Genomic DNA, 23,478 nt, shown 5'->3' on the forward strand with positions numbered 1-23,478 from the left:
TGTACGTAACAATCGCACAACAATGGCGGCCCCAGCACTCGCGGCGGCGTATTACCATAATTAATTGCATTGTTGTGGCCGCGGCGTCGTTACCTGAGAAATGAATAGAGTGACTTGTACACCACAGCAGGTTCTTGTAACAATAAAAATAATAAATTGCATGAATAATGAGAGATGGCCATGCTAGCAATACTGTACACCCAGCACACAAAGAGCAGTACTTCCTGCTTATTATGTGAGTGTGCGTAATTTCTCATTTTGTAAGCTGCTCCACCTCTTCCAATCAAGCCTTACTTAATACCGAATCGTATCAACCTTCAATGCAGCTATAATTTTTTACAACTTTCAAGCTTCATCAATATCTAGCCCATCTCTTTGCCATTCGAGAAAAGCTTTTTTTGAAAAGCGGCCTGTGAGAATTTCTCCTTTGAACCTTCTTCATTTTGCCGTTGCACGAGAGCGAACAACAATAATTATCCTCCTCGCGCGCTGAAGCATCGTAATCATGTGTGTTTTTGTGGATCAGCGGCTGATAAAACTGTCCGATTTTCTGAATGGTGAAAAGAGAAAGGCATGCACGCGATTAATTATTTAATTCTACACCAAATTATATACTTTCCTTGATCACGCCTCACTTTGCAACAGGTGCAGCTTCTTAGAAATGAATGGAGATTTTCATATTTTGTTTATTGCAGTCACAACTGATCTGTGGTTTTATGGCTTTTAACTCTTTAACTTTGATAGGTACTAATTTGATATGGTTATTCTCGCATGCAACGAAGTAGAAGGAACTTATTTTTAATGAATATGAAAAATAATTTAATGCTTTATCAGCACTCTATTATTTTTAATTGATTGTTAAATTTATCTCTTTTGTGGTCTAAAAAATGTTATCCGTTGGCTCGCATTATGTTTTGCGTGCACTTGCAATGTGAGAATCCGAGCGACGTTTGAGGTCGAGTGCGGGCTGATATGCGCCTAAAATTTATTCTCTTCATGCTTTGCAAAAATGACGATTCTATTTCGATTTGGGAGAGTTAAGAAAGTTTCCAACTCGCTACTTGCTGTTTTGCACCTTTCCAGCATACGTGAATTTATTTCAAGGTACGACTGTATAGCGTTTCAATAAAAGACCCCGGTGCGGGGGCAGGAACACGAGCTGATCCTTTTCTGGACTGGGCTTCCTCCAACGAGGCCCGTGCGCCCATGTTATTCGTTCGCGACGGAGTTTTAGCAAGTTGTTCGGGGGTCACCCATCTCAAAAGAGGTCAACCAATTAAAAAAAACCTTAAAACTTTTAATTGCTGCCCAGTTTAAAAACCACTCCTTTTCTAATCCACGAATTTCTCCTGGTTGCTTCTGGCTTAGGTGTTGGTCACGCGACAAACAAAATAAAGTAAGATGTGTGTGTGTCTATGGCCATTATGTGGAATGCTGTGTGAGGTGTGTGATGGATGTGCCTAACAAAGGGCATCTCATTAGGCACAAGCTTTGTGTGCGGAGGAGGCATTGTTGTGCGTTTAATCTGTCGCGACGGCTTCGAGTGCCCTCTCAGCTCAAGTTGTCCATCAAATCGTAAAATTGAAAGAGGAAAGCTATTTTTTCATCTATCCACACGCGGGCCCACCCTGATTCTGTGTACTCGAGAGCTGCGCCTGATCGGATGAAGCAGATTGGAAAAGAGAGAAGCAAGAAATAACATCATTTGCACCAGATTGAATGGGGCTAGGATTGCCTCATAACTCCACAATCAAATTAAAAATAAGAATAATTTTTAGATAATCAAATCTTGTTTTTAGCAAACCGCAGACAACAAGACTTAAATTATGCCAGAGCGAACGGTTAAAAATTTTCTGTGAATGATTTTTTCCGAGATAATTTAGAAAATATTGTTGGTCATTATATTGAATAGTTTAAAAAAATTTGATAAGAGTATAAATAAATAGTTAATTTGACTCTTCTGGTAATTATATATAGTTTCAAGAATTCTGTAACACCAGATTTACGTGGAAATGTTTTAAAATTGAAGTTACATTTCAACTGGTCGCAAACGCTAACCAAGTCTGATACTCTGCAACGGCACACGTTCGACCTTTTTCATGGTTGAAGCCAATTTTGTTTTTATGGAACTTTTAGGCTCATATTAATAGAGGCTATTAAATTACAGAAGCCACCAAATGTTCAGCTAGTAGTCCTAATCGGAGGCGTTTGCTCGTGATTGTCACGCGCGCCGCGTTGCCCTAACGCCATATGATATTAATCAAATTTCCTCACGTCACATTCTCTACCGCACTTATTTCGCCCAACTTATTCCACCTTTATTTTTATTGCTTTATTAAAAAAAGAAATCAAAGATTTTCTAGTGAAGTGTGTCATACACATTATGCATTTGCCTTACGCGCGTATCGAATGGAATAATAAAAAAAGAAACACGAAGGGACCCTGTCACACTGCTTGTCAATTACGCACACCTGATTGCTGCGGAAATAAATAAATTCCCCTTGCAATGAGAGAATAAAGCGTGAATGCTTTACTCTATACTTTATGTCAAGATGACACAAAATTTCTCAGCTATTCTTTTCACTTGGATAGATAATGATGTCGTCACGCGGCAATAGTGGGTGTTATTTTGCCACGCACACTCATACATATCTCTTTCTTTGCCGCGACTTCTAACTGTATTAGGCAACGTGCAAAACAAACCCGAAATGCCTTTTTTAACTTTTGCAGCTAGGGAATGGACGCGGAAAAGTGCACTTGCGGACTACCTCATGCTGACAGGGCACAATTGACGCGAATTCTTTGGGATAATGGTGCAGTTTCATGTGTCTCTAAAATGTGACAAAGCGGCGTGGATTTACTGTTTCTCCGAGAAATACAGAGGAGGATAAAAAGGAAGCGGTTGCGCAAATCGCTGGCTTTTGTTCATTAAACTGCCACAAATAACTTCACCGCACGAGGTTGCAGAGGGGCCGACGAATATTTCAAAAGATTTAAGTTGTTATTGGAAGCGAAATAAATACGTACTAGGAGAAAAACCATTAGGCTTAGCGTGTTGAGAAAAGTTTTACTCGCAAAAACTAGTGCTTCCCTATTGAAATAACTTTATGAGATTTGAAGCGATCCACCTTTTAGTTCTTCAAGTGATATAAGATTTGACAGAATAATTCATTCAGTATAAAAAGGTGAAGGCAATTTAAAATTGAAATGCTTCTAAGGAAATCACCCAATATAATAATAAATTTTCATTGGTTCTTTGTTTGGAAGAGATCCAAACATCAGTTTATTTCTTAAGGATACACACAATATCTTAAACCGCAGGCATCAACATGAAAAATTGAGACAAACCCAACAGAGCGAAATGTGTGGGATTGCCAAAAGTTAATACGTGCTCGTTTGGTGAGTTAAAAATCATATTTTTCGAAATTTAAAAATTACTGACCTTTTCAGATCCAGTTTGATAACAAGCATCTTCACAATAAGAGCACAGGCCGACCAGACAAAGTCTTGGTCTTACCCGGTCAAAATGAAAAAAATATATCATATTCATCTTAAAAACCAAAAAGCTTTAAAAAATCATTTATATGGATAGAGCGAAAGCATGTGTTTGAAAATGGATGCACACACAATTGTAAAAGGAATGGAACAAAGATTTATTCATGTGGTGTCATTCAAATGAAATTGGTAACGGCTCTTTCGCTGCATGCAGAAAGAAACTACTGCTCGTCTCGGTGGAGAATGAATGGGAGAAGAATGCAAATACATCTGCAGCACTAGCGAAAAAATTGCGATTTATCCAGCATGGAATGGAGAGTTATTTTCTCCGCACGCAGACGCCTACACGTCCAGTTGTCTCTTTGAATTGCTAGGGGAATAAATTGTAATCCGAGCCGTGTGTGAGCATAATATGTAAGAGAAGAAGAGGAGTTTTTGCTTCCTCATTGGAGCTGAAAATGAGGTAGCAGGAGAAGATAACTAACATTCGAAAAACTTTGTGAAATAGCCACACTTCACAAATGACTAAAATCAAATCTATAGTTAAATGCAGATGCAGTGAAATTTAGCGCAAGGATGAATGGCGTTTTTTAATGTTAATTTCAATATTGATAATAAGTATCATTCATTACTTTAGCGGTTTGGTCGTTTAACACTGTTTGAAATATTTGGTTTAAATAATGAACCAAATAAGAACTGTATTTTCTATTTGTATTTTTAATTTAAATGAGTCGTAAGAAATCAATATTGTTCTGACTCTTTGTCAACAAAATTTCTCTCACTATTATATCACAAACTTTGTTTTGCAGATCTAAAAGCAAAAAATCCTCTTTTCTTGATTTCAGTATTTTGATTCAAACTAGGTTCCGCTAATTTATGTAGACAAAATTTAGCCTATTCTTTCAGTCGATGAACTAGAAAAAATCTTAATGTTTAAAAGAAAACATTAGTGCAAGTAATTTATTGAAAATAAGTGCAATGATAAAAAAATAAATTTCAGCTTTATTCTGTGTCAAATATGAACATTTCTGATACTTAAAAATTTCTGTCAAACAAAAATATCAACACTCGGTCAGTAATTTGCAGGGGGTTTTCTCAGCAAATGTGTATAATAATTTCAGAGAGAGCATACACATATTTGCGCAGTTGGCGCGCGACGATCGACTTTTATTTATCCTCCGCTCTGCCCTCTTGGGTCAGCAGCATATTACAAATTCCAATTTCTCATTCGCTCTCTCAGAAAACATAAAATGTGTCGCAATAATTGAGTCCTGTTTAAAATAAAAATGAAATGAGGGACGTCTAAAAAGAGCGAAAAATAATAAATAAAGTGCGGCGGCGACAGTTTATTGCGCTGCGCAGTTTTCCCAGAGCGCAATTGAATTCTCAAACGTTGTGTTTGTGTCGTGCGACTGTGTATGCACACACGCTCATACACATTTACATGCAAATAAGCGGCACGGTGCGAGTGACACTATTTCAATCGAGAGAGCAGGCGGTGTATGGCTCAATTGGCGCCACGACGCGAATAAATGCAGCCGGTATTAATGGCTTTGAAAGGTTCTTCACACGTGGAAAGGATGTTTTATTAGCATAATATGAATCCTAAGTTATGAGTAGAATGAGTTATTCCACTTTATTTGGGCTATTTATCAGATGGTTAAAATATTACATTTTTTATCGTCAATTTGATCCAGTTACTTAATCTTTATACAATTTTTTTAGATATGATCAGCGTTCTGCTTGTTAAATTCAACTACAAGTTATTATGAATATTTTTAATTTAACAAGATGCAACTCCAGAATCAAAACTAATAATGGGCCATTCTAATCAAGACCAACCCTCATTTTAATTCCCATGTACGTAATGTATTTTGTCGAACGTTGAACAATTAGTGAGTTCCTGGAGTTTCTGAACACCTGCTCGTGAATCATTTATTGTTAGTGATCAGTGCATTCATCAGAGTAGCCTTGCTATTGGCATTGCATGACATCGTGCCATTACCGCGAGCTTCGTTTAAAATCAAGCCAGGCAATACCATCTAAGCATAGAAATTGGAACTAACACGCCGGCTACCATGCTCCTCCCCGCCCCTTACAAGCGAAAAGCGAACATCTGCAAAATTGTAAACACAACGCACTACAACGCTGTAGGAAGGATTCAACCAGCGTGATCAAAGTCTTGTTTAGTCCATTTATCAGTGATTTTTCTGAAACAAATCCTCAAAATATTAACATATGTATTTATTCAGGCACATTTGTTACACATTTTAAGGGGTTTATGTGGTAGAAATGCTATAAATTTCCTTCAAGATGAGCAAATCCGAATCGAAAAGTGGTGGCAGCAAAGCCAAGCAGAAAGACAAAGAAAAGGATTTGAAGAGACACTTCAGGCTCTGTAAGTTTCAAGGCTGAAAATTAAAAAATCCATGACAAAGCACGAACGAACTGTTTTCCTTTTCACAGCTCATCAACTTGTTAGTCTGACTGGGATCAATTTCCAACGCCAGAGTATCATAGTGAGTTGAAAATCATTAATTTCGAGGCGCTCTCTACGTTAATCTATTCCAGGGGTACTCTGAGTTGACAATCATCCCTCTGAAGGACAATTTGCGCTACATTTACCTCAATGCAAAACAGATCCGAGTCTACAAAATCGTTTTGAACAATACCTATGAGGTTCAATTCCAGTATTTTGACCCTTTCCTTGAAGTCTATCAAACAGATGAGAATAATGACAAGTAATTTTTTAACTTGAAATAATGCTTCTTGATTTTGATAAAATTTTGTCCGCAGAAAATCTCTTGATAATTTCTCTCCAGCGCACTTAAAAGCAGCTCAAGCCACTGACAGCGACAGAGGACTTGGTGAGTTGCTGCTCCTTTTTCCTGAGGAAACTTGGCCACTTTTCCAAGAAGGGAGGCCTTTGAAGATTGGCATAGAGTTTTCATTGGAAGAACCTAAGGCAGGACTTCACTTTGTCATTCCTGAAGGCGAAGGCTCCTTGGCTGAGGTGACGAGCAATAAATTTTCATCCAAACAGTTTCTTTATAATATTTAAATTGTCTTCTCTGCGGCATGAATTTGATGTCACGACTTTTGGGTGTTTCATTGCCAGCCTGTATAATGAACAATTTTGTCTACAGAGGGGGGCACACATGTTTACCAGTGGTTATGCCAACTCGTCTCGGTTATGGTTCCCATGCGTGGACACTTTTTCGGAGCCCTGTCCGTGGCGTTTTGAGTTTACGGTGGATGAGTCAATGATTGCTGTGGCAAGTGGAGAACTGCTTGAAGTTGTGTACACACCTGACATGAGAAGGAAGACATTCTACTACTCAATCACAGTGCCTACGGCTGCTCCACACATTGGACTAGCAGTTGGGTATGTCTTTCTCTCTTCACATATGATACAAATTTAACTTAAACTGATTGTAGACCTTTTGAGGTGTTTGTTGACCCTACTATGCATGAAGTCACCCACTTTTGTCTACCGGGATTGATGCCAATTCTGAAGACCTCTGTAAAATACATGCACGAATCGTTTGAATTTTATGAGGAGACTCTTTCAGCAAGGTAAGTGATGCGCACAAGTTTGTGAAAAATTCTTAAGATATCATTGCAGATACCCCTACTCTTGCTATAAGCAAGTGTTCGTCGAACAAGCTGTGGAGGATGTCCGACCATACGCGACGATGGGTTTGATGAGGTGAATTTGTTTCAAACCGTTTTGCTTGTCATTGGTGTTTAATCTAAACCTTTTCAGCACTTATTTGTTGCATGGACCTCCAATAATTGATCAAGTGTACCTAACACGTAAATCAATGGCCCAGGCTATTGCTGAGCAATTTTTTGGATGTTTCATCACCATGGAGCGCTGGTCTGATCTTTGGCTTTGCCACGGAATCGCCACCTACTTGACTGGTCTCTACACCAAGAAGTGCTTTGGAGACAACGAGTATCTTGACTACATTCATTTGGTACTATTTTGTGTTAAAGAAGTTCACAGTGAAGCAACTCGTGTTAATTAGGAAATGCAAGATATTGTTAAGTATGAACAAGAAATGGGAGGCATTGTTCTTGATCCATCCCAGGCTCCAGCACCTTTGCCCACTACCCAAGACACTGAGAACTCTCTAAGTGGACACCACCATCACCACCACCACAAGCATGGAAAGTCTCATGGTAGGAGAAACACATAGCTAATAAAAATGATATTTATACAACAAAACTTGATTTTGCAGGGGGCCCACAGGCAAACTCTCCAGTTTTCCAGTTTCCAATTGGCAGTGTTCACACACTCAGTCCAAAGTATTTTGAAATTATGCGAAAAAAGTCGCATTTGATTATCAGGATGCTGGAGCAGCGCATTGGTCATGAGCTTCTATTGCAGGTATGGTGAATTCCAAACCTAAAATTCTATATCATCTCATGTTTCATATATGGCATGTTGGAGATAGTTAAAAATAGCTTCGTTTTTAGCAAGTGGTTTACGTTTACAGGTATTCAACAAACAGCTGGTTTTGGCTACAACTGCAAGCCAGCAAAAGATGTACAACATATCGTCGGTGAACGCATGGAGCCACATGACTATCTCTACCACTGTTTTTGCTAAAGCAGTCTTCACTGTCTCTGGCAAAGACATGGAGAGCTTTATTGACAGTTGGGTTCGCACACAAGGCCACGCGCACTTCAGCTTGCAGTTTGTTTTCAACAGAAAAAGGTGCAATTTTTCTTTGCACCAGAGAGGGTGGTTAATTTAAATCCAACCAGGAATACTGTGGAACTGGAGATTCGACAGGAGAAGGTTGGAAACAGTGGCATTCGTCGCTACATGGGCCCACTCGTTGTCGCTTTACAAGAGCTGGATGGCACATTCAAGCACACCCTGCAAATTGAAGGGAACGTTGCAAGGGCTGATTTGACGTGTCATTCAAAATCCAGGAGGAACAAGAAAAAGAAGATCCCTCTTTGTACTGGCGAGGAGGTAGATATGGATCTCTCTGCCATGGAGTAAGTTTGTGATTTTGCTAAAATGTTTTATTTTTTATTTACCGCTTCACATCACCAAATATTTGCTGTTTGTGGCTTAATTGGTTATATACATATTATGTCTATCGTAACAGCTATTAAAGTTATGGGAGATTAACATTTTTCTCATTATAGTCCTGAGTCACCAGTCCTCTGGGTACGCATCGACCCTGAGATGACTCTGATAAGGGCAAACAAGGTGCAGCAGCCTGATTACATGTGGCAGTACCAGTTGAGGCATGAAAGGGATGTCACTGCTCAGTCAGAGGCGATTGTCGCTCTCGAGATGTACGCAACTCCTGCCTGTCGACTCGCCCTTACCGACACAATTGAAAACGAGCAAACTTACATCAGAGTTCGCCTGAGAGCTGCTCACTGCCTCACCAAAGTAAAACGAGAATTAAACAAACTATGCTAAATTTACCTTGATAAAATTTAAGATTGCAAACGCAATGGTCAGCAGTTGGGCTGGGCCTCCTGCAATGCTCGCCATTTTCAGGAAACTGTTTGGCTCATTTTCCTGCCCGCATGTTGTCAGACAGAATGACTTCACCAATTTGCAACTGTATTTCCTGCAGAAGGTGAGTTTTACAATAATCACAATCGAGATTATTTAATGTAATCGAATTTTTAGACAATACCAGTGGCAATGGCTGGTCTGCGAAATGCTCACGGCATTTGCCCTCCTGAGGTCATTAGGTTTTTGTTGGACCTCTTCAGATTCAACGACAACTCCAAAAACAGATTTTCTGATAATTACTACAGAGCTGCTCTGGTTGAAGCCCTTGGAGCAACAATCACGCCTACAGTGTCCATGCTTACTTCCAAGTAATTTTAGCTGAAAGTTATTTAAATATTGCCACTAACTATAATTCAATGAAACTTAGATCTGGTGGCATAACATCTGAAAGTTTGACTGGAGAAACCAAATTGGTGGTCGAGGAAATAACTAGGTGTCTCAATCTGGAAAAACTGCTGCCTTGCTACAAGATGCAAGTGACAGTTGCTTGCTTGGGAGCGATCCGAAAGTTGCAAAAGTTTGGTCACATCCCAAGCTCTCCAGCTATCTTCCGCTCATACGCCTCATATGGCCAGTGCCAGGGTAAGGTGTCCAGAAATTTTTTAAATTTTAATTGTATTAGCTGGTTCTTTCCTCAGACGTTCGACTCGCTGGTTTGAGAGCGCTTATTGACTACCAGAGAGTTGATGGGACCGCTGAAGACCTGGAGTTCTTGCTGGACATTGCTGAAAACGACCAAGAGCCCAGGATTAGGCATGAGGTGGTGAGAATGCTGATCGACACGCCACCTTTTGAGCTTGCCTCTGGAAGCTCTGTAGACGCGCCTGCTCTTGCATCAAGGTTGTGGAACAATATCAAGTAAGCAGTCGTTTTTTTGGTCACATCATCTCTAAGGCCCCTGTTGTTTCAGCCAAAACTTGCATTTTGACTCCAAATTGAGATGTGACTTTGTTGATTTGTACTATGCACTGTATGGTATGAGGCGGCCACTGTGCTACACTGAAAACTTTGCCCTCAGTAAACTGGCAACGAAAAGAGAAGTGAGCATCTTCAAAATGTATTTACAAGATTTTAAAATTTTGTCTGCATTAAACAGGCTGAGGGAGATTTAGCACCAGATGGAGATATTAAAAGAGCCAGATTGTCTCCAGTTCTAATGGAAGAAAATCAAATAGTGGAATGCGTGACTGTGGAAATAGAAGCTAAAGTAATTCCCTTGGAAATAATGTATGTTTTGTTTCATACAACTGTTTAATTTTAAGGACCAGCCGCAAATCCCACCACCTAAGATTGACAGCAATTACTTCTCTGACAACTCTCAGTCACTGCCAGGAATGTCTGGCAACTCTCAAGGTCCAACTGGATTTTTGCCAGGAATGTTTAAAGAGGAAGGCTCTGGTGATAAGCACGGGAAGGAAGACAGCAAGTCCAGCAAGGTATCTTTCAAATTGCTTTTCTTGTTTTGACATAACATGTAATTATACACAGAGCAAGAAAAAAAAGAAGGACAAGAAAAAACACAAGCACAAGCATAAGCATCACAAGCACAAGAGCAAAGATGCTAGTCGTGAAGGGAAACACTCCAGGCCCGACTCCCCATCCACTCCTTCGAACACTAAAGATGAGACCCTGAGCTCTGGCAGTTCTTCCCCTTCTCAGGCATCACAGGATGTCACTTTTTAAGCCGCAAAGTAAGTACAGAAACCAATTTTATTTGGGAATTAAACACATTAAATTGCTCATGGCAAAAAGTCAGTGCATTTTGAATCATCTCCTTGGGTGGTTCGCACTATTTCACAAACTAAATTTCTCCTGCAAGCGTCATCGCATGGTTTTGCCAGAGATGGGTCTCCTGCTGTCCAGTAGTACCTATTTCGTTCAAATGTGACATTGAGGCTTGCTGTTAAGTTGATATTATTATTACCTGTAGTATAGGTCTTGCAAATCAGGGTCAGTTGCTAACCTAGCAACAAAGTCATTGAGATCTTGAGGGAGCAAAGAGCTCAGTCCAAAGGCATCCTTGAAACTATACAGCTTAGACCAAACAGGCGGGATATCAGGTCCATTCAGGTTGGCCTCAGTCAGGTTGAATGACCAGGTTTCATGGTCTAGAACCCTCTAAAATATTAGTTCATTTTTAGAATTTAATTCGCACAATTCAAATATCATCCTTTTTAAGCGATTAGCTTGTGGATTAGTAGATAAAGATGGGATGATTGGTAATTTTATCATTCTTAAGATAACTTGTCTGATTGATCTTTTCAAGTTGTGACAGTCTACTTTCAAGAAGTGAAAAACAACATGACATGTTGACTTACGTAAGATGATCCTTGGTAGTCGCCATCGATGGTGTAGATTCTGTAATTGGGGTTAACGTTGCTAAAGGCAGTTCCAGAGCCGCCGACAAATCCTACACCGGTTGGTCTAGAGCGGTCATTAGGGTCATAGTAAATATTTAAGTGCTCGTTGTGAGTGTGTCCGTGGAACATGGCTACGATTGTGTTCTCAAAGCGGTCAAGAATGCGTAAAAACTGAGTTTGCCAGTTCGGCATGCAATCAGAGCTTCCAGGAATGTGTGCTAGGATGTGGACCTTTTGTCCATTTTGTTCAGCAGCCAGTAACTCCTGAGCAAACCACATGAGTTGGCCAGCTGGATCAACGTTTTCATACAGAAGCCACCTGTTTCAGTTTTTTGCAGTTTCAATCGATTTACAATAAATTTAAAAATAAATACCAGTTCAAGTTGTAACAGAAAATGTTGTTCAGGGCAATAACCTTCAGGCTTGGATTGACTTCGTAGGAGTAGAATCCACCTTTCAAAATAGTCTCACTGGCATTGGGTATCCAGGAACTCCAAATGTAGTCGGCCAAGCTGTAGAGCCAGCCAGTGGAAATGTTGCTGGGAATTTCTGGATTATCGGCGACAAAACTGTTGTGAAAATTTTATGTTTGATTTCTCTACTAGATCGTTCATTAATTTTTTCACTTGTGAGTAGGATGAGATTCGTGGTTGCCAACAATAGGAAGGATTTTCAGGTTGGGGAACTGATTTAGTAAGGCAGTCATCGCGTAGATGATGGCATTGGTGTTTGTCTCTGTCGAAGTCGCCCAGGTTCCATGGTCAATAACATCTCCAGTGAAGATTATGTACGCCAAATCCTAAGAATATTAAGTGATCATGCTCTATATTGTTTTGATAAAAGAAGCTAAAATATGAATTTGAGGTTTCGGGTAATTTTCTTACAGTGTGGGTTGCAGCTTGGGTGAGCATGTCCTGGAAAGCGTGGTAGGGAGTGTCGCAGTCCCTGTAGTCTCCCCAGTAACCTGCCGCTGCTTCAGGTGTCGCTGGCGCGCCCTGATCTGCCCTGCAGCAGTTGAGGTCCCCACACTCTGCATTACCTCCAACCTGGTAGTTAGGGTCAATGTGCACATCAGTGAACTGCAGCACTTTTAGGGTTGGTGCTCCAGGCTGTTGAAATCGCTTAGTTATAGATAATGTTTTATTTGATATGGTTCGTTTTACATCTGGCAATTGTGGTGTTTCTGGAGTAGGCTTTGGTCCTAAAAATGATAAATCTAAAGTCCACTCGTACTGTGGTCCTCCAACCCAACAGCCAGATGAGTAATAGCTATAGCCGCAAATATCTTCTGGTGTTATTGGGTATTGTGTGCTGTTTTTGGCAGTGTACATCCAGACACCCAAATCCTATTAGAATTAATTAACACTTTTTCATTCAAAAGTAACTATAATAAAATTTTGAGTTCTCAGTCACAAGTTATGCTTGTGCAATTTTTTCTTATTTTATTGAAGAGAAACTTGAGAAAACTTACTACTCTAATTTCGGCTGTTGCTCTGCAAACTGTTGGTGAATTTATATTCATGGTGATGCACAGGTCAACGTATTTTTCAACTATCACTTCACGTGAATCTCCAGCATCAATCCACGAAAGGATGGTGCTGGCGATTGAGAGACACGTGTCGCACACAGCCTAAAATTACATAATACTCTAAGGTCGTTTTTAGACTAAAAATCAAATGTTTTTGAAGTATTTTCCAATAAGAATAATTGCTTCAAATGTCATTATTTAAGTTCGTAAGTTAATTATATTTAATCAGTCACCTTGTTAGCCTCCTTTTCATTAAGTCCATCAAGCAGTTTCATGTTTAAGGCCGTGCTGTAAGTCTTCAATGTTTTCCTCTGTCGCAGCAGCTCAAATGTCTCCTCCAGCTCAGGAGTTATGGTTTTTGTTCTCAGGTACTCGTTGATTTTGCTGGGAAGACCTCCAAAATCAACAGTGCCGACGGCCAAAGCCGCCGCACAGGACAACAAAAATACCGTGGCGCTGAGCAGACGCATTTTTGTCTTTTGACCTATTATCGCCTGATGCTGTTCTATTTATATATTTCTCATATGTATAGTAGCTCATCCTGATAAGATTATTTCCATCAGTTTTTGTTATTCTCTTTGCAATCTTGAAACAGTAATCCTATCTATGCCATTTGCTTGTTAGATTAACCAATTTCTCAACGCTCAATTTTTATCTTCAGAAGTGATATTTTTTAATAAAAATTGAAACAACAGCCACAAAATATTAACAGAGTAATTTATTCTCCGCTCTCATCAGATCCAACTTCCGAACTCTCCTCCTGGGCATCCCGCTTTCTTCTCTCTGACGTGGTTTTAGTCTCAATACCGAGTGATTTGCATTTTGTGTCGTCAGTGTGTACTGAAGTAACAATCTCGCAAACAAGATTGTTCCTGCACTTCTCGTTGCAACCTTTTTCCATTGAGGTGTCGCCCAACTTTACATAATACCTAAAAATTCACCAACGACCACGTGAATAATTGCTTCAAATTTAAATTGAATTTAGCGTCAACGTTAAAATTATAATTTTATAAAGTCATCAAGAGGTTACTAACCCGTAATATTTATTCTGCAAATCGACGTCCTTAACCATTTTCTGGACTAAATCATCAAGGTCCTTGGGGTGGAGTGACGTCACACCGAACGCTTCTTTGAAACTGTACAATTTCTTCCAGCTTGGCGGAACCTCGGGTCCTGCCAGGTTGGCCTCGGTCAGATTGTAGTACCATGTTTCGTGGTCAAGTACTCTCTGAAATCAAGTTTCCGTCAGACTGCGAAATATTTTCTTTTTGGGATTACTTACAAACGTTGAACCTTCTCTGATGCCGTCAATTGTGTAAATTCTGTAGTTAGGGTTGACATCAGCGTAGGCCGTCGCGCCTCCACCAATAAATGCCACACTCGTCGCTCTGGCAGGGTTTTCTAGGTCGTAGTACACGTTGAAGTGGTCATTATGCGTGTGCCCGTGGAATTGGGCGACCACTGTGTGCTCAAATCTGATTTAATTTCACAACGTTCAAACTTAATTACTTGAACTATTTGGCAAAGAGCATTTGTATTTTTAACGTTAACAATATTTTACCACAGGCAAGCAAAAAATTACTTGAAACTTAATTATATTACTTTTAAAATCAAAATTTTGCATAATTCAAATGAACCTGTGAATGATTTTCCTGTACTCTTTGCTCCATATATCCCAACAACTGCCGGATCCGGAAGGTATGTGAGCCAAAATGTGAACTTTCTTGTTAGCCTTCTCCGCTTCCAGAAGTTGCTCTGCAAGCCATTGCAGTTGGCCTGTAGGATCTTTGTTGTCGTACAGGAGCCACCTAGGTCAAAGGTTTTCTTTGGCTTCTCGTTTACCATACAAGCTTCAATTACCAGTTCAAGTGATAACAATAATTGTTATTGATGGCAATGATGACAAGGCCGGGCTTGATTTCATATTTGTAAAATCCGCCCTTTTTTATCGACTCTCTCGATTCAAGAGTCAAGTCAGGAAGCCACATCTCAACAGCGAGTTCGTACACCCAGTTTGAAGATATTTCTTCAGGGATTTCAGGATGTTGACCAGAGAACCTAACAATAAATTCTTGAACTGTCATTTCTCCCTAATTGGATACCCTTACACATTGACCGGGTGGGCTTCATGGTTACCTATGATGGGCAGAATGGGAATGCTGAATGTTTGCTTCAGCTCGGCCATCACCGTCTTGATCACTTCAATGTTCTTCTCCTTGCTTGTTGCCCAAAGGAAGTGATCGACAATGTCACCAGTGAAAATCACATAGTCAAGATTCTTAAAGTGAAAAATTTAACGTCAATCCTAAACTTGGTTTATATGCAATCATCGTGTACTGGTTGTTGCGTTGCTGCGTGTTTGATGATGTCTTTGAAGGCATGCATTGGCGTGTCGCAGTTTCTGTAGTCGCCCCAATAGCCAGCCTTGTCACTTTCCTCCTTTGGCTCTCCCTGATCTTTGTGACAGCACATCGGTTCATCGCACTGAGCGTTGGAACCAGGGCTGTATAGTGGATCGACGTGCAGGTCTGTAAGTTGCAACACTCTGAGCGTCGGCGCGTCCTCCTAAAATATTACGATCATATTTACATAAATATATTAATAATTTTCCTTCACTGACTAGCTTCTCGCTATATTTTACATGAATATTAAAATAATTTCCTCTCTCTGTGCAATATTAATTTTCATTATATTCATTACGAAAATGAGGTTAATGGTAAAATTCAGTTTAAACTGTTTCCGCAAAAAAATCAACTATTTGCCGCTTCTTCTGAAATCGTTCTTGACTTCTGTTTTGACATAACGCCAAAAAATCAAATTACGCTTGCGTAAATATACCTTTGGAAAGCCTCCCAATCAAAAATGTACTTACTGGTACTGGAGGTTCTTCTGAAAGTTCAGGCTTTGCTCCGGTGAATTCAAAATCTAAAGCCCATGTGTACTGAGGCCCTTTTAATGGACATTGTGGGAAAAGTGCAAATCCGCAAGCACCCTCTGCCGTAATCGGATCGTCTGTTTCCTTTTTCTTTTTGACCATCCAAATGAGCATATCCTACCAATATCCAGCGTAAAATTATTATCACCGTAGAAACAAAACAAAAATTTGGATTACTGCGTGTGCCTCCGCAATTCCTCTGCAGATATGCTCCTTTTGTAGGTCCATTGTGACGCAAAATGTGACAACTCGTTCGACCAATTCTTCTTTACTCACGCCATCATTGATCCAGGTCAAAATGGTGTTGGATGCCAGGTAGCACATGCTGCAACTCAACTGAATATTTTTCCAATGAGAATATACATTCACATGAAACTACAGCCTACCATCATGGGAATCAAGGGGGCCATTTTTAATGGACCAATATAGCGCCTGATTGATTTCAATTAGTATGGGCTGCAGAATTGCTGCCCACGGTGGCAGTATACTGACTGTGTAACTTTGTCGTTCCCATGGGCAGCTTTTTTACCGAGTTTCCTGCCGTGACGCTAGCCCTAGTCCCTGGTACCAACAGTTTTCAATATTTACGAGTTTTCAAAACATTACAGACCGCACGCTAAACTGACAATTTCAGACGATATAGTAGTTAACACGCGATTGTTTTTTAAGATATTGCTGACTGTGTTAGTGGCACGAACCTTAAAAAATTCAACAAGGTCGCTTGTCTGTTTACTGTGAAGACGATTAAGCATTCTTAGGAATAGAAAACTATTACAAACAGTCAGTGCGTTTTCACAACCAGAAAGGCTTTTTCCCTTGTCACCGCTAAGACTTCCAATAATTTTTCCACTGGTATAGGTTTCACAATGTCTTCTTCCATTAGCAAAAAATAATTTATTATGCTTCTTTGTATCATTCAAATTTGTGAGAATTTTAAATTAGATTTTAAACTATTTAATACTCACTATTCCTTCATACTCAGCGTCACTTGGTTCCTCCTTGCCAGGTTCTGCTCTCTGTAGTCCAGTTTTTGTCCTTATGAATCCCCTAATTTTTGCGCTATACTCAATGGTATTAACAAGGCCGTCGTAGTAGTAGAAATTCTTGCCCTGAGAAATTGCCGCATTTTGTAGGTATCTGTTTCGGGACAAACCGTATCCAAATACTCGTTCAAATAAGAAAAAGCAAAACAGTAAAAGTGAAATATCCATTTCTACTGCCCATCCGTGAGTGTCAACGGCCCTCCTTTGTCGACCTTATTTATTCAGCGGTATCAGGGTCTGTAATTAGCATAAGCGAGGCCTAATGATAACGTTGAGCGTTTTCTTTTTTTTTTAATTTCAAGTTAACTATAAATGGATAATTTAAAAAATGAGGAATTCTTTAAGCAGCTGCGACTTGCCTTTAATTACCGTGATAACTATAAACATGAACGGCATTTTTATCAGTTCACTGCCCAGACCAAACTTGCAATTAATTTCTTTGCAACCTGCTTAATGCATAACTTTAGAATCGTTTAAACTAATTCTTAATAATAATATTTTTCAACACTTCTCATCTCTAGTAATTCTAAAACGGTGGGAACTAAGTTTCTATAATTTAAATAAAGATAAATTATTATTTTTGCACATGATGCAGGTAATCAATTTTTTAATTGCCAAAACAGTTATACATGATATTATTGCGGCGGCCATAATTCCTCGCATTTCCTCAAGTCACCCTCCAACGTTTCGACCATCCTGCAAATATATCCTCGTTGGCAAGCTTCATCACAAACACCTAAGCTTGGGTCAGCCATTGACGCGTGGAATCTGTAATTTACGTTAAACTTAATATGAATACGAGAGTTACAGATATTAGCTATTTTAGATTGAAATAATAAACAATCTGAAATTTTAAATATTTTCATCACTGTTCGTTGTAGTTACTGTAATTCTTAATACCGGTGATATTTTTCTATCAGGGTGGGGTCGCTGATCATTCGTTGTATCAGTAAATCAAGCTCTGTTGGATTCAATGCCTTGGTACCAAACTCTTCATTAAAGGTGTACAGTTTGCGCCAATTTGGCAGCACATCTGGTCCATTTTCATTCGCTTCGGTCAAATTGTAATACCAATTTTCGTGGTCCAAAACCCGCTGCAAAACTCATTAAATGAAATTTTCGCCAACCAGAAATTTGAGCATACATATTGACTGCCAGGGTACGGTCCCTCGATTGTGTATACACGGTATTCAGGGTTTTTATCGCTATAGGGGGTCATGCTGCCTGAGAGGAAAGCAACTCCACTTGGTCTAGAAAGGTCCTCAGGGTCGTAATAGACAAAGAATTGATCGCTGTGGCTGTGGCCGTTGAACTGGGCGGTCACTGTGCTTTCGAATCTGCCGATTTTCTAACGTTTAAGAATTTAAACTGAAATGTTTGGTAAAACCTGTCTAAAATCTTTTTGAACTCCTTTCCCCAGGTGTTGACACAACTTCCTCCTCCAGGGGGAATGTGTCCCAATATATGGGCCTTTCGTCCTTGCGACTCAAGCGCGGTAAGCAAGTTGGCCAGCCACTTCAGTTGACCGCCAGGGTCTTCATTTTCGTACAAAGTCCAGCTAGAAAAATAACCAGGTGTTAGATTGTAAATTTCAAGTTTAGTTCTTACAAGTTGTAGTTATAGCAAAAATTGTTGTTAATTCCAATGATCCAGAGCTCGTCACTAGCCTGCGTAGCGTAAAATCCTCCACTAAGGATGTCGTTGTGCGTGTCAGGAGGTAGCCATTGCGACCACGAGTCTCTGGCCGTTTCATAAAGCCATCTACTAGAAACATTATCTGGGATGGAAATATCTTGCTCAACAAACCTGAAAAAAAGAGGCGGTTAAATAGGCACAATTTTCAATTAATTAGAATGCGCGCGTCTTACTGATTTAGAGGATGGGGCTCGTGGTTGCCAAAAATCGGGTAAACTGGTACGCTAAAGACTCTGGCCATCTCTCTGAAGGCGCTGGTGAATAGCTCAGTGTTGTACTCTACGGAAGTTTGCCACACGACGTGATCAGGCGTGTCCCCAGTGAAAATGACATAGCTTATGTCCTTCAAAATTAAAATATGATATTTAATCATCTTCATTTCAAAAATCCACGTGTTGATTTATTGAAGGGAATAAGAACCAGGAAATTATACCGGATGGGTGTCCCTGATGTGCTCGAGCATGTTGACAAATGAGTGCCATGGCGTGTCACAGTCCCTATAGTCACCCCAGTAGCCAGAGGCTGCACTCTCGTTGGCCGGCAGACCTTGGTCAGCCCTGCAGCAGGTTGGCTCGTCGCATTCGGCGTTGGAGCCAGGCGCGTAGAACAGGTCCAGGTGAAGGTCGCTGATGTGCAGCACCTTGAAGGTCGGTGAACCTACCTAAAAGTTCATCTCGTTCATTATGGAACTCTGCAATTTTATCTTTTGGTACTGGCGGGAGTTCTGGAATCGTGATCGGTGGTTTGGGGCCAGCTGAAGAGATATCTACTGTCCAGTTGAAGGCCGGATTGTCCAAAGGACAAGAGGGGAACATAGCCATCCCGCAGATATCGGCAGCTCTGACTTCGCGATTTGCAACAATGAAAAGGACAATGTCCTGTTAAATTTATTTAAATTAATTCTGTTAATGAACAGCATTTTGGTCGCTAACGATATTGCTCTCGATCAAGCCGCGGCACACATTCTCCTTTTGGATGTTCAGATCCAGGCAAATGGTGACTGCTCTTTCGACCAATTGCTCTCGCGTTTCTCCCGCTTCAATCCAGCCAAGTACCTGGTTCACTAGGGTGTCGCAAATGAGACAAGTAATCTGAAAAAGGTCGAGTAAAATGTTGTTTCTCATCCAAAGCAACGCAATCAATCTGTGTTTTTAAATTTCTGTATGAAATGTGCTGCCGCCCCATAAAAATATTGATCAAGGCTACCATTGGCTTAGTGATTATTTAATTTAATTTTTGGGATCTATTCCTGGCTGCCCAATGTCAGTTGGTTAGTTAAGTGACTCGAAATTCTCAAATAGCTCGTCTGGGAGGCGCCGATTCGCCTTCTACTAGCTGGCTTTCGCACTTTTCCAGCAGCTGTAAGGGCATATTTTTGACGTTTAAAACCAAAGACTTTGGTGCGGGGTAGCGGAAAGATGGCCACATTTTATCCGCTCGGCGATGTTATTGGGACTCGGTGAGCTCATACTCTCATCAGATCAGGTATAAAAAACTCAAGATTAATTAGGCAGAAACACATTTAGAAAAATCTCATCCTGTTAAATTCATCTCACTGGCTCTCGTTCTTCTGGCGAGATCAAATCTAAAAACGACGGGTCAAACTTTGGGGAAGCTCCTTTCCACATGGTGCGCAGACTGATGAGGTTCAAGGCCTCTTCGAGCTTCACGCTCTTCCTGCCTGTCAGGAAGAAATCGTCATACTCTTGAGCGAATTGACCAATCTTGTCCAAAATATGGCCATCATTCGAGGCATTGCTAGTGGACACGACCACCAGACCCAGCACACACAGCACCTGGATCAACATCTTTTAGAAACTGACACCTTGTGGGTCAGTTTTTATGTGATGCAAACAATACAATCAGATAATTATGTACCCACACCTATCATGATTGACGATTCTTTATTAGTGGTACACACACATGTCAAGTCATTAATCATCCGGTTAGAGTGTGATCATATGAAGTTATCTTGCACATAGCTGGAGTGACCTTGCTTTTACAGCGATTTTTTACATTTTAAAATAATATTAATCACTTACAAAGATACTAGCTACAGATATAATACAGATATGTTCTGTGAAAAAGGAGACAATCCTGTTAAGTATTTGTTCATATGTATTACAGAATTGGAAAAAATGAGCATATATTTAATTTTTTTCAAAGGTCAAGGGTACAAATACAATAGGACTTTTGACATTTGAAGTTGTTGTAATTGCGGTCCTGATTTAAAATTTTTATTTTCTCTGATTGCAGATTAATCAGCCTGCATTGTACGTGGTGAAGTTAGCGGATCGTCCAGAGTATTATTGTAATTTAATTCTTTGTAAAATAAAGAAATGTTTGGTTGCATATCCCATGTATTTCTTGGATACACAAAAGAAAAACTCAGACGTAAAAAATGTACAATATTTTAATTATCTATGTAGTATAATTTTTCAGTCCATTTATATTTATAAGAGTCAATTTACCTTTTGCCAATTTAGACAGTTTTGCACAGAGCTGCAATGAGAGTTTCAATGTATATCACATTATTCAAATAACCATTAGGTTCTTCTGAATACTTGCTAGAGAGACGGGTTTGCCAACAGCAGGCTCATGGCACATCTCGTCAAATGGAAACAGCAGACCCGAGGTTAAGTTGAGAAAAATGAGCCACTGCACGAGAGCGCTCTCAGGAATTCTAAAGACTGGAATGAGGAAGCTGATGAGGCCGGCTACCGCTCTGCCGCGCGTCAGGTCAGAGTCAGGATCGGCCGATGTGCGGCAGTGCAGCAGGCCAACGCCAGTGGCCAAGAGGCCAGAGAGCAGACACGAGGCGTGGAAGAGGGTCTGTTGTGCATTTTCAAAATGCAAAGCTTGGAATGCTTCTTCAAGGTAAACACTGGCAGGTGCCAAGACTATCACACTGTAAATTTAAATAATAACCGTTTTAGTGACCATCATTTTGTCAAGACCGTTTCAAAATTTGGATTCGGTCATGAGAGCTCTCAATGTTTTATTGAATTATTAGGAAATAATAATATGGTATGTGGTAGCCAATCAAGTCATTTTCTCCCAAAAATTGCTCAAAAAATAATATGTGATGGAAATAGCTCTGCGTGGAAAATAAATTCTGGGAGACTAGCTTTTAGTGAAAATTATTTAAGGAAACATCGAATGACACTGCAGAAAAAGCCGCTGCACAGTACAAGAACATGTCATTTGATTTTCCTCGCATAATTTTCACTAATAGCTAGCCATCCAGATTCCATTATCCACACAGAGTAGAGCTATTCAGTTTTTATTTAATTTTAAAGATGAAACCTGTGTGTTTATTTCTTAATCTTTGGAGTCACCAATATTTGAAGCAATACTATTTATCTAATATTTAACAGCCAGGATAATTAAAAACAAGAAAAAACACGCCAAGATATTTATAGTTTTAGTCTTTTAAGTGCTAACCATTTACCATAAAATTAAATGCTCTCCCAACAATAATCAACTAGTTGTGACAAAAATTGTTTCTATTGAAATAGTACCTAAAAAGATTGCTGTAGTAAAACTTGTCAAGGGCTGAGTACTTATGCGTGTCAGATATTCTAGCATACAGAGATTGAGCTGTCAGGCAGATAACAAAAAACAAGGCCCAATAGTAAGGGCTGTTTGTGGTTTCCAAATGGGCCTCTTCCTTTAAAAGAATTTAGAATCAGTTTTCCTTTTGAGGAAGGACAAGGTGGGAAATATACTTCAAGTTGAGTGTCAAGTAGTAAAATGAGAACTGAAGTTCCGAATGCGATGCCTGCAGACGAGAGCTGGATACGGGTGGCTCTTGAGTCGCTTTCCTGCAGATTATCTAGGAGGAATATGCAACTGGCTGGCAGACCACTCACACTGACAAAGACGGCAATTGGCTGAAATTATTTCAATGATGAAGGTAATCCATAACTTGTTAATTTAAAATTAGCATACCAGCTTGGAGAGTGCTTTTGAGCCGGCTACGATAGCTGACACGTAGAAGATAAAGTGTGGCAAAAGCATCAAGAACTCATATCTGTCGAGCCTTGAAACTCGCCAGGCTTTGTTGCTACTACACAAGACAAAAATCTTGAGAATGATGACACCGACCAGTGTCTGCCAGCCTTGGAAAATGGTTGGATAGGTAAAGTTGAGCACCGACAAAACATACTGTAGAATAAATTCGATAATCAATCTGGTGTTTCTTTTATTATATATGTATAATAACAAACCTTGTTTATGAAAACGGAGAGCACAAACACAAGGATAAATAGCGGCTGATCAAAAAACAGAATCGAACTCGGTCCGATTCTTTCTCTATATGTTCGGTTGATGTAATCGCCTATTTTAATCATGACAGCTGGCGCAGCAATAAAAGAGCTCCCTTGAGCATCTAAAAGTCATTCAGCAAAATAATATGATGCATATTGTAAAAAAATAAACAACCCGTTAGTGGAGTTGGTGAAAAAAGAGTTGTATGATACTTTTCTTAAGTATGTATGTGTAAATTTAAAGGGTTGATTATCAAGAGTGTCTGTGTGTAATAACCAATAACTATTATTATGGTACACACAACAAATAAACGAATAAGGATATTAGGTTGTAAACTAAAGTAACCTATTATTGCATCAAATAGACTTCTTCCTTTACCATAAGCGTCATTGACCTTAAGATATGAACATCTCAACAGCTGATGCTAGCATAACAACTATGAACAACAGGGAGAAGTGAAAGTATTATAGTTTTCCTCTCAAAATAAAAAATAAGTTATCACACGTATCAGACCGCAATGGCTGGCTTTTAAACTTTCCGCCAGACTATGCGACAGCTCCCCCATTCCCTTCTTTCTGCCACACAGTCATGCGCATTGGAGC

At 39.8% G+C, this 23,478-nt stretch overlaps 5 protein-coding genes across 9 annotated transcripts; 1 reads left to right on the top strand and 4 right to left on the bottom strand.

Annotated features, from left to right (window-relative positions):
* Positions 1 to 5,642: 5,642 nt before the first annotated feature.
* Taf2 (TATA-box binding protein associated factor 2) lies at positions 5,643 to 20,959 on the top strand. 2 transcript variants are annotated; one of them, XM_065491010.1, is made up of 22 exons: positions 5,643 to 5,893; positions 5,962 to 6,014; positions 6,067 to 6,236; positions 6,292 to 6,508; positions 6,642 to 6,880; positions 6,934 to 7,071; positions 7,121 to 7,204; positions 7,262 to 7,475; positions 7,527 to 7,680; positions 7,740 to 7,888; positions 7,998 to 8,218; positions 8,269 to 8,508; positions 8,662 to 8,914; positions 8,967 to 9,107; positions 9,161 to 9,354; positions 9,414 to 9,628; positions 9,685 to 9,904; positions 9,957 to 10,086; positions 10,143 to 10,253; positions 10,309 to 10,482; positions 10,535 to 10,737; positions 13,303 to 20,959. In XM_065491010.1, exons 1-21 carry the CDS (start codon positions 5,809 to 5,811, stop codon positions 10,727 to 10,729), a joined length of 3,597 nt encoding a protein of 1,198 aa, XP_065347082.1. In that variant the 5' UTR covers positions 5,643 to 5,808; the 3' UTR covers positions 10,730 to 10,737; positions 13,303 to 20,959. The 2 variants fall into 2 exon arrangements, with proteins under 2 accessions (XP_065347082.1, XP_065347081.1); XM_065491009.1 differs by having other exon boundaries at positions 20,864 to 20,959.
* On the bottom strand, positions 10,739 to 13,420 carry LOC135944210 (sphingomyelin phosphodiesterase-like). The gene is made up of 9 exons (XM_065491017.1): positions 13,168 to 13,420; positions 12,878 to 13,036; positions 12,570 to 12,752; positions 12,291 to 12,515; positions 12,033 to 12,205; positions 11,781 to 11,975; positions 11,365 to 11,725; positions 10,971 to 11,164; positions 10,739 to 10,915 (listed from the first exon to the last, which is right to left on the bottom strand). The coding sequence occupies exons 1-9, from the start codon at positions 13,402 to 13,404 to the stop codon at positions 10,786 to 10,788; spliced, it is 1,857 nt and encodes a 618-aa protein (XP_065347089.1). The 5' UTR covers positions 13,405 to 13,420; the 3' UTR covers positions 10,739 to 10,785.
* On the bottom strand, positions 13,635 to 17,080 carry LOC135944208 (sphingomyelin phosphodiesterase-like). Of its 2 annotated transcripts, none has more exons than XM_065491013.1 (10): positions 16,835 to 17,080; positions 16,047 to 16,205; positions 15,807 to 15,986; positions 15,272 to 15,499; positions 15,043 to 15,212; positions 14,795 to 14,992; positions 14,572 to 14,742; positions 14,217 to 14,409; positions 13,969 to 14,162; positions 13,635 to 13,863 (listed from the first exon to the last, which is right to left on the bottom strand). In XM_065491013.1, the coding sequence occupies exons 1-10, from the start codon at positions 17,078 to 17,080 to the stop codon at positions 13,653 to 13,655; spliced, it is 1,950 nt and encodes a 649-aa protein (XP_065347085.1). In that variant the 3' UTR covers positions 13,635 to 13,652. The 2 variants fall into 2 exon arrangements, with proteins under 2 accessions (XP_065347085.1, XP_065347086.1); XM_065491014.1 differs by lacking the exon at positions 16,835 to 17,080 and adding an exon at positions 16,256 to 16,375.
* LOC135944209 (sphingomyelin phosphodiesterase-like) lies at positions 17,484 to 20,415 on the bottom strand. The gene is made up of 10 exons (XM_065491016.1): positions 20,164 to 20,415; positions 19,540 to 19,698; positions 19,321 to 19,485; positions 19,041 to 19,268; positions 18,781 to 18,950; positions 18,521 to 18,718; positions 18,300 to 18,470; positions 18,057 to 18,249; positions 17,813 to 18,006; positions 17,484 to 17,680 (listed from the first exon to the last, which is right to left on the bottom strand). Exons 1-10 carry the CDS (start codon positions 20,413 to 20,415, stop codon positions 17,548 to 17,550), a joined length of 1,863 nt encoding a protein of 620 aa, XP_065347088.1. The 3' UTR covers positions 17,484 to 17,547.
* Positions 20,960 to 21,002: 43 nt separating the features above from the next.
* LOC135944211 (UDP-N-acetylglucosamine transporter TMEM241-like) lies at positions 21,003 to 23,414 on the bottom strand. 3 transcript variants are annotated; one of them, XM_065491021.1, is made up of 7 exons: positions 23,255 to 23,414; positions 22,837 to 22,997; positions 22,559 to 22,774; positions 22,336 to 22,500; positions 22,129 to 22,277; positions 21,172 to 21,515; positions 21,003 to 21,109 (listed from the first exon to the last, which is right to left on the bottom strand). In XM_065491021.1, exons 2-7 carry the CDS (start codon positions 22,957 to 22,959, stop codon positions 21,090 to 21,092), a joined length of 1,017 nt encoding a protein of 338 aa, XP_065347093.1. In that variant the 5' UTR covers positions 22,960 to 22,997; positions 23,255 to 23,414; the 3' UTR covers positions 21,003 to 21,089. The 3 variants fall into 3 exon arrangements, with proteins under 3 accessions (XP_065347093.1, XP_065347090.1, XP_065347091.1); XM_065491018.1 differs by having other exon boundaries at positions 21,003 to 21,515; XM_065491019.1 differs by having other exon boundaries at positions 21,003 to 21,515; positions 23,232 to 23,388.
* Between the last annotated feature and the right edge of the window lie 64 nt (positions 23,415 to 23,478).

This window comes from Cloeon dipterum, chromosome 4, assembly GCF_949628265.1.
Source record: "Cloeon dipterum chromosome 4, ieCloDipt1.1, whole genome shotgun sequence".
Taxonomy (NCBI): domain Eukaryota; kingdom Metazoa; phylum Arthropoda; class Insecta; order Ephemeroptera; family Baetidae; genus Cloeon; species Cloeon dipterum.